The following is a 13033-nucleotide window of genomic DNA, read 5'->3' as shown; positions in this document are numbered from 1 at the left end:
TCTGATTTGGTGGGAGCCAACGCTATCATGAGACCAGGCGGGGGCACATTTCTGCTGCGGACCAGCCTGCACCCTGACCTTGTTCTCCAGGCACAGCTCGCCCACCTGAGAGGCCCACTCAATTCAAAACACCGCCTCTTCTGCTTCCATCGGCCCCAGCGGGCTTGTCTGATGCTGCGGGCCTGGCTGGCGCCCCTGCAGTCCGTACGGCAAGGTCTGTGGTGTTCGAGTCCCCAGCCTGCAACGGCAGCCCCTGTGATGTGCTCACGGCCTTCTCGCCTTCGGAAATGCCTTCTGGGCCCTTTCCACTAACAACACCCTTTCTGTCTTCTACGGTGATCAGATGCCACTTCCTCGTCTTCTTGAGGAGATGAACGAGCCTCCACACTGGATTATTCACGCCCGTCTTTCCCTCGTCCCCAGGGGCACACCGCCTGCTGCCCCAGCGAGGGCCCGGCCCCATCCTCGGCGGAGACTCTGCTGGTTCTCGTACCCCCCAACCCTGGCTCAGGGCTTCGGTGCCCTAGTTCCCACATCAGGCAGCGTGCGGGCTTCACGGGTCCCTCCACATGGCCCCCGAGCTCCGTCCCTGCGCTGTGCCCGGCAGGGAGCAGGGAGACTAGCTGGAGAAGCCCTGAGCGTGCTTAGAGCCGCACGGGCACAGGGCCTTAAACCAACACAACCTTCCCCGTGGAGACACCAGAGTATTCAACGCGTAGGTGTGTTTTTCCTTTGCAGGCTCGCTCTCCTAGAACATATTCAGAATGCCCGAAATCTGACTAAATGCACGCCTTACATGTGATGTACTTAACAGGTAAAGTGTGTTTTACACGGCTGAAAGTGGTAAGATTTCTTTACACGTCACATTTATTTAAATATTCACTTGATCCTCAAATTTTCCAAACTACCATCAACACCAGGGGACCCCCGCCCCGAGCTGAGGCAGGAAGTTCACCTCTGCAACCGCCCGCTGGGCTAGCCCAACGTGAACTAACAGCGGCCTCTCACCTCAGTCACATAGCCGATGTACTCGATGACGTGTCCGCTGTACTCTTGAGTTTTTAAAATCAGTTTGTCACCTAGTTAAAAAACACATCACCACACGTAAAACTACAAACTCAATAAATTTTGTTGCTGTTCTGTAAAATCAAACACTCTGAAGAAGCGGAGTAAGACAAAAACATTCCTGGGACCAACAGCTTAAAACCACACCAGTGCGATGAGAGGGGCTGGCCAAGCTCTGAGTGGAATTAGAACCCAAAGCAGAGAAGGTCAGGGCGGCTACGGTGCTGCCAGTTAAGAGCATTCTTCTTCCTGCCTGTGGCTCAGCGTTTCTAGCCCATCTAGGAAGACGTGACGCGCAACAAGCCTACCTGTGTAAAGAGAAGGCCGACTCTCAGCTAACCCTGGGACCTCCAGGACCAGCAAATCCCCGTTTCTTTTCAAGGTGACCCCACTCATATTATACTCTTTCAGTTCTATTTCTGCATGAATCTCCTCAAGCCAGAGCAAAGTTGAAAACTTCTCCTTGTGATTTGACATGTTCAAAAGCTGCAAAAGAAGCCAGCAGGTTAGCGAGAGCCGAGGAACACTCCACACACACCCACATCAGGAAGCCAGCAGCTCTGGGGTGGGTAAGTCCCACGGACAGATGCAACAGCCTTCAAACACTGACGACCGGGCAGTGCAGGGCAGTGGCCCTGAGATGGGGAACCGTCTGAGTGAGCCCCCAGCCGCCCAGCTCCTATCAGACAGCGCCTCCAGGCTCAGCTCGGAGCGAGCCCGGGGCAGCCCTGTGAGCCCTCAGCCGCGCAGCGGTCAGCGCACGCGCGTGAGAAACGACATCAGGTGGGGAGACGCATGTGATGGGAGCAGAAGCGGGGCTCCTCCGCCTCGGCACTTGCGGCGCTGGGGCGGGGCGGGGCCGGTCTCCGGGGCGGGGCTGTCCCGGGCTCTGCACGGGGCCTAGCAGCATCTCTGGCCTCCACCCGCTGGACGCTGTTCACGCTCTCAGTCGTGACAACCAAAAATGTCTCCTAGGGGGGAAAGCTCACCTGTTGAGAACCCCTGGGTCCCAGAACTCACACAGGGCTGAGAATGCTGTGGGTCCCACCAGCCCAAATGGAAAGGCTTCAGATAAAGCGGCACTGGGTAGAGTACTCAGAACGAATCAGCCCTATATTAAAAACAACTCTGGTCCCTCCTAACAAGGCTTTAAAGCCAGGCTTAAAAGTATCTGGCCATTTCCAAGTAACTTAAGTACATCCCAGAACAAAGTTCAAAAATATTTTCAAGAACGGAAAATATGAAATACCCAACAAGGTAAAATCCAGAATGTTTAGCGTGCAAACAAAGATGACCAGGCACGGAACTAAGCACACCCATAATGAGGAGTAAAACCTATCAACAGAGACAGAATCAAAAATGACACCTGTGATGGAATCAGTATCACAAGAACATTAAAACACTTGTTGTAACTGTACTATATACATTCAAAAAGTTGAGGGAAAAAAAAAACTGAAGAAAAAAAAGGTGAGGAGACACTAAGCATATTAAGTAGAGACAGAAAATATAAAAAAAGACCCTAATTGAACTTGTGGAGATAGTAACAACAACGTCTGACATAAAAAAATACACTGGATGGGACTGCACACTGCCAAAGAAAAAAATCAGTGAACTCGAAGCCACAGCAACAGAAACTACTCAGAATGAAACACAGAGGAAAAAAGACCGAAGAGAAATGAACGGAGCAGCCGTGAACTGTGGGGCAACTTCACGTGGCCTCATACACATGTAATGGGAACGTGGAGAGCGGGGCAGAAAGAATACTTGAAGACGGAATGGCCAAGAACTTTGAAATTTGAGAAGAACCGTAAATTCACTTTCTCCAGTAAGCTCAAAGAACCCAAGCCAAGGAACTTGAAGAAAACTACAGCAACTCACGCTGTAAATTAAATTCCTTAAAACTAGTGAAAAAGAGAAAATCCTAAAAGGAGCTAGAAAAAAACACAGACTCCGTGCAAAAGAACCAAGGTGAGAAGGAAAGCAGAGCCCCTGGAGAAACGCCAGGAGGGAGGAGGTGTGGGGCAGCGTCTCCTCAGCGCCTGCCCAGAGGTCAAGACCAGGCGAGACCCGCAAGGCTGACAGACCAACCACTGCAGGGGGTGCTCAGGTCCCCCAGAAGGATGGGAGGAGCCCCAGGAAGGGGACCCGCGCACGGGGGCGGTTACAAGGGCACAGGAAGTCAGGAAGTACTGGGGTGACACATGCGTGAATTAAAGAATCACAAAGGGGCAAGTACTCTGGAACCTTAGACCATACAGCACTTTTTCATGACCATTACCATCATACTATTATGAATGCTGAAGACACCCACTTTCTTCTGGTAACTGCTACGCTCAAGAGGAGGTCCCTTCCCGGCACCCAGGCCACGTTACAGGAGAGGTGCAGGCGCACTTCCTGCACACGATGGTCCCAGAAGCTGCATTCGCACCGGCATCAATTTCTCAGCCCCGAAGTTCTTCTCTAAGGTGTTTTAGGGCTGGTTTGCTGCTCCGGCCTCAGTTCAGGCCCTACAACCATCACTGCAACAACTGCCTGGCGGGTCTCCCCGCTTCCAACCCACAGTCCTGCCCACATGCCCTCCTTGGTGCTGCTCCTTCTGTGTGGCCGCGCCGCCCCTGGACGGCGCCCAGTGCCCCTGCGGCACCCTCCCCACTGCAGGACGCCAGTGTGCCCTGGGGTGGGGCACCTCGGGCCGGTGGCACAGGCAGCATCGCAGCACCAGCTCGGGGGGCAGCTTCTGGCCCAGCCCTGCCGCGGGCCCAAGGCCCAGCAGACAGAGGGCTCTGTCCATCAGTCCAGGGCAGGCGTGCTCCTCGGTGCCACCCAGCTTCCTCCCAAGCCTCCTTTCCTCTCTGCCTGCCACCCCAGCTCTCCCAGCTCAGGGCTCCCTCACCCTCCACGAATCTCTGGCGAGCCCCAAGTCTCCCTCCAGCCACCATCCAGTCTCCTCCCTCCTTCTCGCCCTGATGCAGGCCCCGGCCCCCATTCCACTCACCCACTCCTCAGCCAACAGACACCCAAACCCTCGGGAAAGTGCCCTCCTGGAAAAGGGCCGCGCTCCCCCATTGCTGCCAGCGGAACAGACACTCTCCCTCCCTCCCTGGACCCCTGCCTCAGCCTTGCTCAGCGCTGCCCCTGCCCTTGGCCTCCTCTGGCAGGTCCACCCCTTCTCACAGCTCCGACCACCACCTGCCACAGCGGGCAGGCTCAGACCAGGCCTCCCCCAGAGGATCTGAATAAGCCTGAGACCAAAGAAGCAGACGAACAGCCCAGCCAGGGAGGGTGACAAGGAGACGTCCTGGCAGAGCAGCCCTACGGGAGGCCTGGCCTCCTCCTCCTTCCACCCCCCCACACTGGTCTGTGTGGCTACAGGCCTTTTCCCAGCTCCCCTGCTTAACTGCTCAGAGCCCTGTCACAAATGGAAAGCTGCTGAGAGGCTCGGCCACGGGGTAGAAGAGAGGCCGGGCCGGGGGCAGAAGGTCCCCCCAGCCTCCAAAGCGCCGACAATCTGCAGAGGGACACAGTGGTGGGCCCCGCCGCTCGTGGTTCTCCCGCTCCCAGCTTCCTGGGGTGAACACAACCCACACGAGGTCTGAACCCACCAAAGGTTCACCCTGAGTTTGTTCAGAAAACAACTCGGGTGTGGTGAAGAATCAGTACTTCACATGAGACACTTTTCCTACCTCTGCGAGTAGTGGCTGAAAGGTCAGGATGTCGATTTTCTGCCGCATGCATTCTTTAAGCCTGTCTGGTATCGGGTACTGCGGGAGAAAACTCGGAAGCTGTCGTCTCAGGTTCCTTAAAAGGAGATTTGCAAGTTAGAAACAGCCCTTCAGCACCAGGCACTTCACCCCAGACGTTTCCACTTAAACATCCTTTCCTATTTCAGAAAGACAGAGGTTCAATCACCAAAAACAACTGGTACGTGAACTGCTGGCCTCAGGCAGTGGTTTGCAAAGTGCTATTTAGCTTTGGGGCCGCTCTCCCCCCCGGGAGCTGCTTTGCCTCTAGCAGAAGAACATGTCAAACTCCCAAAAGCCCCTGGGACCAGTGAGCTTGAAAACACTGTTTCTAAGCTTCCAATAAGCTCAACTCTTACGCTTTATTTTTTTCCTTCCAGTTTCACGGACATATAATCGACGGCAACACTGTAGACATTTAAGGTGTGCAGCATAATGATCTGACTTACATGCATCATGAAATAATGACCACGGTAAGTGTAGTGACCACCCATCTTCTCATACAAAGTTAAAGAAATAGAAAAAAATATCTCCTTGTGACGGGAACTCCCAGGATCACTCTCCTGACATCTTTCACATATAACACACTGCCATGTTCATTACACGTGTCATGCTGTACATTACATCCCTAGTACTGATTCATCTTATAGCTGGAGGTTTGTACCTTCTGACTCCCTTCATCCAATTCCCCCTCCCCCAAACCTCACCTCCGGTGACCACAAATCTCATCTCTTTTTCTATAAGTTTGTTTTTGAATCGACCTACAACACTGTTATTTCCTGTTACACAACACAGTAATTTGATATTTCTGTACATTTCAAAATGATCATCACAATAAGTATAGTTATGATATGTTACCACGCAAATATATTACATTGTTATTGACTATATTCCCCACAATGTGCATAGCTATCTATCCCTCCACCTATCCATCATCATCTATCCATCCAACCATTCATCCATCTATGGTTATTTAAGTTGCTGGTCTCTTAAGTTCAAATGCATTTTTCTTTAAAATTAATTAATTAATTAATTTATTTTTGTCTGTGTTGGGTCTTCGTTTCTGTGCGTGGGCTTTCTCTAGTTGCGGCAAGCGGGGCCACTCTTCATCGCAGTGTGCGGGCCTTTCACTGTCGCAGCCTCTCTTATTGCGGGGCACAGGCTCCAGACGCGCAGGCTCAGTAGTGGTGGCTCACGGGCTTAGTTGCTCTGCGGCATGTGGGATCTTCCCAGACCAGGGCTCGAACCCATGTCCCCTGCATTGGCAGGCATTTTCACTCTCCTCCCATCATGATTATTGTTTTTTTAATATTATTTTTAATTTTGGCTGCGTTGGGTCTTTGTTGCTACACGTGGGCTTCCTCCAGTTGCAAAAAGCAGGGGCTACTCTTTGTTGGGGTGCACAGGCTTCTCATTACGGTGGCTTCTCTTGTTGCGGAGCATGGGCTCTAGGGGTGCGGGCTTCAGTAGTTGTGGCTCACAGGCTCTAGGGCACAGGCTCAGTAGTTGTGGCGCACGGGCTTAGTTGCTCCGCGGCATGTGGGATCTTCCTGTAGCAGGGATCGAACCTGTGTCCCCTGCATTGGCAGGCAGATTCTTAACCACTGCGCCACCAGGGAAGTCCCATGATTATTGCTTTTGACATCATATTTTACATCTTTTTGTTCTGTGTATTCCTTAACTGCTAATTGCAGATATATATGATTTTACTACTTTTGTCTTTCAACCTTATGACTAGCCTTATACAAGGCTGGCTTTACTACCTTTACTGTATATTTCCCTTTTCCTATAAGCTTTTTCTTTCATAATTTTCATGTATGTAGTTATGGTCTTTTCTTTTTTGCTAAAAGAAGTCCCTTTATCATTTCTGGTAAAGCTGGTTTGGTGATTCTGAACTTTTTTAGCTTTTGCTTGTCTGTAAAGCTTTTAATTTCTCCATCAAATCTGAATGAGAGCCTTGCTGGGTAGAATATTCTTGGGTGTAGGTTTTTCCCTTTCATCACTTTAAATATATCATGCTACTCCCTTCTGGCCTGCAGAGTTTCTGCTGAAAAGTCAGCGATTGTCTTATAGGAGTTCCCTTCTACCTAACGTGCTGCTTTTCCCTGGCTGCCTTTAATATTCTCTATCTTTAATTTTTGCCTTTTTAATTACAGTGGGTCTTGGCATGGTCTTCTTTGGGTTGATCCTGTTTGGGACTCTATGCGTCCTGGACCTGGATGTCTGTTTCCTTTCCCAGGTTAGGGAAGTTTTCAGCTGTTATGTCTTCATGTATGTTCTCTGCCCCTTTCCCTCTCTCTTCTCCTCCGGGACCCATTTGATGGTGTCCCAGTGCTCTCTCTCTCTTTTTTTTAAATATACATTATTTGCATTTTCTTTTTCTTTTAATAAATTTATTTTTTATTTATTTATTTTTGGCTGTGTTGGGTCTTTGTTGCGGTGCACGGGCTTCTCATTGCGGTGGCTTCTCTTGTTGTGGAGCACGGGCTCCAGGCACGCAGGCTTCAGTAGTTGTGGCACGCAGGCTCAGTAGCTGTGGCTTGCGGGCTCTACAGTGCAGGCTCAGTAGTTGTGGCGCATGGGCTTAGCTGCTCCGTGGCGTGTGGGATCTTCCTGGACCAGGGATCGAACCGATGTCCCCTGCATTGGCAGGCGGATTCTTATCCACTGCGCCACCAGGGAAGTCCCGAGTGTTCGTTTTAGGGACGCTCCTGTACAGTGACAACGTATTAATATTCAACGGGGAAAAACTTACCAGAGGATTAAATACTTGTGCTGTTGCTCTATCTCACTCCTCTAGTTAAGCCAAACTGTAACGGGAAAGCCGCTTGGTGCACCACTAAACGACAGCCAGAGGTTCTTAAAAGCTCCTGTAACTGGAGTAAAGCCATGTGGACCTGCCGCCCACAGGCCACATGACTTCTTGCTCCTGTGTTCAGGTTCCATCCCTAGAGCCACTCAACTACTGTTTACATGCCCACTGACTGTTATTACTTACTGATTGCTGTTGACTGCTCACTGCCAGAAATGGCACGTGTGGGGCAGGGGGGGACTAGCACTTTACAAATGAAACTAAGGCTCAGAGAGGTTGAGAAACTGGCCTGAGATGGCACAGCTTCCTGGTGGCAGTGCTGGGATTCAAACAATGGTCTAACCCCAAAGGTCAATAGGCACACAATACTTTAACAGATTTCCCTTCAGCCCACGAATCAGTGGAAGCCCAAAGTACCTTATCTTCAATTGTTCCCAGGTCAGATGTGATCTGAGATTCAGGACTTCCCACCACAGAAAAGCAGCACGTGCCATCCCAGTGAGTTCTGGGCCGCAGCTGAGGGGGCGTGTCCACACGACTAAGTCGTGGAATGTCTTCCAGCCTATAGGTCATGACTTTTTGGCACCGAACTTAAGCAAAATTGGCTTTTCAGAGCTTTGGGGTTTATAACTGCAGACGAGAAAGCGTGGGCGCGCAGCACTTTCTCCAGACGACACCCCAGATACAGTCAGGTCGTCCCCAAGCCCCCAGCCACGCGCCGCTAGCACATTACATGCTTTTTTCTTAATTTCATTTTTCAAAGGTGTCACACCTTCAAATGGGCTTCAAACAGTCAAGCAACCCTGCTGCCCTCGACAAGCGATACTCGGGTGCTATGAATGGCCCTCGAAAGCCATGCCAACCACGTCTCACTGACCCCTCGCTGCTCGGTGCCCTGGGTGCCCACGTGGGACACGGGCTTTCTTGGGAGGTGGGTGGCCTGGGCTGATGGGAACACGAAAGGTGGCAGGAGCCGAGGGCAAGGGTCAAATCACATCCTGCGTTGTGAGTCACCTTGAGACTAGCTGGGGTGCTGCAGCCCACCCAATGCTCGCCGTCCTCACAGTGTGTCCCCAGGACAATGGAGGGCGCTGGGCCGCAGCTGCACCCCTTTATCCGGGACGTCCACCTCCCTCCGACAACAGCAGCTATGTGCATCCCTCACACAGTGAGCCCAAGATCTGGGCTTGCATTGTCGTCTGCTCATGGTGGTACCTTTTCTGCATGGTCACGACAACTGTAGTTTTGGTGGAAGCTAACACTTGAGAACTTTTAGACTTCTTCCATGAAAAGGGTTCTCGGACAGCTATCAGTGATTCCTCCTCACTTATGACGTTCACTTCAAGGAATCGTCCAATTATGAAATTGGAGAAGCAAAGCAGAAGGAGCTCCTTGCAGCGGCCAGAATTCCTGGAGAAACAAGACACAATTTAGTGTGAGTCGTAAGTAATAGAGGCAGGTTCAACACAATCTCCCTTCGTTCACACAGGGAAAGTCACAGAGCTAGCAAACCAGTCACCCTTAGCTTTTTTATTATTTGTTTAAAATTAATTTATTTCTTTATTTTTGGCTGCGTTGGGTCTTCGTTGCTGTGCACGGGGTTTCTCTAGTTGTGGCGAGACGGGGCTACCCTTTGTTGCAGTGCATGTGTTTCTCATTGCGGTGGCTTCTCTTGTTGCAGAGCATGGGCTCTAGGCACGCGGGCTTCAGTAGTTGTGGCACGTGGGCTCAGTAGTTGTGGCTCGCGGGCTCTAGAGCACAGGCTCAGTAGTTGTGGTGCACGGGCTTAGTTGCTCCGCGGCATATGGGATCTTCCCGGACCAGGGCTCGAACCCGTGTCCCCTGCACTGGCAGGCGGATTCTTAACCACTGCGCCACCAGGGAAGCCCACCCTTAGCTTTTAATAATTCTATTAGAGGGAAAAAATGGACATTCTAAAATAAGCAATGTTAACGTTTTCCCAAGCTAAAATCACACACTTGAAATGGTATTGTCTGTAATTCTCACGCTTAAGAAAGGAAAGAATATTTCTAGTATTCCCAAGTTTAAATCAGAGCAGTGCAACATGACCAAAGAGACACCAGCTCCCACTCTGCCTTCTGCCCACTTTCGGCTGCTGCTCGAGTCTGGCCCCACTGTCACACGTCACGGAGGGCACCGCGGGGGCTGCATCACCAACCACTGACGCGAGGACTGCCCTTGGCTCAAAGCGTCACCCGCGGCCTGAAGCAAGGCGCTGATTTAATCAGAGCCACCCTCTGACAAATCTAAAATCAGCAAGTGTAGATGAGATGAGGGAGGGAAGAAGGGCTGCACCAAAGCGCCCAGCTGACAGGGGACCAGCAGGCAGCGCCGGGGGTTCTGGACATGGGGAAGGAGTCAGGAGAGGGAAGGGCCCACGAGGGCTCGGGAGCCCGTGTCTGGCCGGGCTGCCCGGGTGGAGGGAGAAGGGCAGGAAGGTCTCAGGGCCGAGCTGAGGGCAGGCCTGGGGAGGAGCAGCAGGGGCCTCGGGGCCCCGGCTTCCCAAGGCTGTGGGGGCTTGGCCGTGCCCGTCCTCCATAGTCAGGAGTCAGCGTGGGTACCCTCACTCAAGCCACTTTCTCCACTAGCGCTTTTCCTCGTGATTTCGTCCCATCAAAATAGTTACCAATACTTTTTACAACATCCAACCTAGAAGTACCATAAGCGAAACCGAACAAGACAAACGCGCAGATGCCCGCAAAGTCAACTGCCTCCAAACCCTCCAGCCACGTACTTTGCATCGCAGGTAACCACGATCAGGGTTTTTCCACCTGGAGGGATGAGCCCACCGGGTTCGGGCTTCTGTGACACATTCTTCTCCTTTTCTCCTTTACAGGCATAGTCATCTGGGAGATGAAATTTAAATCCAAAATTAGACCGAAGGTGAACTGTTCTGACAGTGGTGGTGCTGGTGGAAGGGACTATCACACACAGACGAGTGGCTGACGCCCCCGACAGGTGAGCGACAGGCAAGCGACAGGCAAGGGGGCGGCAGGCATCCTCTCCCCCCAATTTAGAATCATTGCAGGAAGCGGCTCGTGTAAAGCATGAAGTAGCTCGTGTAAAGCACGCCGGGCATTTCTCCAGCTGTTTTAGCCCCAAGTATCAGAGAAGGGTCCAGACCAAAGAGCCCACAGGGTAAACACTGCCACTCGCCTGCCCAGACCCTGGAGCAGCTGCACCAGCTCCCGGACCTGAGTGGGCTCGCGCAGCGGATCCAATGGTAACAGCTGAAACGTCTACCTGGAGAGGCTTCTCTGTTGTTCACCAGACTGCTCTCCAATGTCTGATAGGTTTTGTTTTTCCTGCAGCTGTCTAATGAGTTAATATTTTCATCCGCAAAATTCTTCTCCTTCTCAGGAACGGAAACAAGAGACACTTCGGGGCACGTCTGGATTTCATCCAGCATCTGAAATCTGAACTGTTTAGCTTTATCCCAGCCACCCAACTTGCAGCTGACTAAGTTTTGAGGAATGTCTCCTTTATTCCTGGAAAAGGAAAATTAGCCATGAACAGAGACAGGATTTCTAAAGCTAAAATACTGTTACCATAAAACAGAATTCAACCTAACTAGTGAATGGCGATTGCAAATACTTTTATAAGTAAAAAGGCTATTTCATGGTGGAAAATCTAGAAAGAGATACATAAAGGAAAAAATAAGCAAGCAAAATGAAATTGGTTCTACAGAAGTTCTTAAATCACAGTCTGTACTTTTGTTTGAGTGGCAAACTTACTCTATCCAGATCACCACATTTTTGCTTTCTCCTTCTTTCAGCGTTCCAAAATTTGTCATCCTCGTGACTTCAATGTCACCTTTGTTTTTCAGTAAAAGGGCTCCACAGGCCTCGTCAGCAGTCTCCTCGACCGCAGAGGTGCCCCTGGATAAAGCAGCCACAGGACAGTGTTGGGGTCAGTGTGGGCGGGCGGGGCATCCTGAGGCCCCGCCTGCCTTCCCTGCCCCTCCAGGCCGCACCAACCACAGGGCGAGGGGATAAGGAGCCAACCCCAAAGAGGCGACCAAGTAAGGACGACACTTAGAACTTCTGAGCAAGACAGCAGATCACCCTGAAGAAGAAACAACAAGCCCTGCTGAATCCAGAGGAGAGGAGGGCCCTGGTGGGAGCTCTGGGGATCTGAGAACATGGGCGGCCTTCACCAGCTGTGCACCCCCCAGAGGCCCGGGACTCCTCAGCCCCCGCACCCCCCAGCCCTGGTCACAGAGGGAAGGGTGTTCAGTGCTCCTCCCCAGACCCTTCCTGGCTGCCGCAAGGGGCTTTGCTCGTCAGGGACCCACTACTAAGCTTTCATTTGGAAAAAGAGTGTGGCTTCAAAATACTTGAAACTAATTAAACGAGAATTTTTATCTTCAGAAAATGAGCAGATCCCACCCTCCCGTGAGAAGGGCCCATTCGTCCCCCTTTGTCCTCCTGACGCTGCCGTGAAGCCCGGGCGCTGTGCCCACCGCTCCCCTCAGCTCCCGCCTCCCCTGCCTGACCCTCCCGCAGTGCCACCCGGAAACAGGCTCCTTCACGCCTGGACCCTGTCCACACCCCCACCCAGAGGCACCCTCCGCCACAGCAGCCACGCCCTCAACTCCCTGCCGGCCACGCGCTCCCCGCCTTCCTCGCCTCACCCACACGGCCAGGGCCGCCCCGAGGTCGTGCAGCCGTGCCGCAGCCCCAGCCTGCGGTGGCCGCGGGAGCGGGCATCTGTGCTTGCAGATGGCCAGCCGTGGCGGCTTATGGACAGGCGGAGGAGCACCAACCAAGACAGGAGTCAGAAGCCACCTGCGGGCTCTGGGCGGACCCCACCCACAGCCTGGAGGGAGCACGCGGGACGCCGCTGCAGGCCTGCCCCGAGGAGCACAGGGCCCTGCTTTGCACACGACACTCTGCTGTCCTTCAGACCCCTGAGTGGGCAGCCGGACAGTGCGTCTGCGTGCAGGGCGGCGTCCTCCACTTGGGGCTAAGGCCGCGGAGCCGGGACCAGGACGGGAGGAAACCACGGTCACGACGCAGCACAGGGACCGCAGCACGCGGGGCACCTGCTGGGCGGACAGGACGCGGGGCCTGACTGCTCACCGGGCCAGCGCCCCCTCCACCGCTCACCCCAGCCCCACACTGACGGGGGGATGAGGAGGGGCTGCACGGGAGCTGGGGCTGGCTCACGGCCAGTGTCTGAGAATGAAGGCGTGACGACTTCCCCGGCCGCTCGAGGCAGACGCGTGGAGCCCGGGGGCAAGTGCCCGATTGGCCACCCTTCCGGGGACCAGCTCCCCGCACTGCAGGCAGGCCACCCGGGAGGCTCACCCGAAGCTCACCGCCCACGGCCAGGGAGCCCCCCGCTCCTGCCCCCACCCGCTCCATTCGGCAGACGCGGGTCCTCTGGAAACACG

At 53.1% G+C, this 13033-nt stretch overlaps 1 protein-coding gene across 1 annotated transcript in view; it reads right to left on the bottom strand.

Annotated features, from left to right (window-relative positions):
• The window catches only part of MOV10L1 (Mov10 like RNA helicase 1), a 44279-nt gene that overhangs the window by 20990 nt on the left and 10256 nt on the right, over positions 1-13033 (bottom strand). Inside the window, exons 6-12 of the mRNA XM_059934910.1 lie at positions 11373-11516; positions 10882-11126; positions 10373-10484; positions 8833-9027; positions 4749-4863; positions 1374-1551; positions 1009-1079 (exon numbers count right to left, since the gene is read on the bottom strand). Coding sequence (XP_059790893.1) covers positions 1009-1079; positions 1374-1551; positions 4749-4863; positions 8833-9027; positions 10373-10484; positions 10882-11126; positions 11373-11516 — 1060 coding nt within the window. The remainder of the gene's footprint in view (positions 1-1008; positions 1080-1373; positions 1552-4748; positions 4864-8832; positions 9028-10372; positions 10485-10881; positions 11127-11372; positions 11517-13033) is intronic.

The sequence above is a fragment of the Balaenoptera ricei genome, chromosome 10, assembly GCF_028023285.1.
Source record: "Balaenoptera ricei isolate mBalRic1 chromosome 10, mBalRic1.hap2, whole genome shotgun sequence".
Taxonomy (NCBI): domain Eukaryota; kingdom Metazoa; phylum Chordata; class Mammalia; order Artiodactyla; family Balaenopteridae; genus Balaenoptera; species Balaenoptera ricei.
Note: the sequence above shows the minus strand (reverse complement) of the source record. Positions and strands in the feature narration are given on the sequence as shown.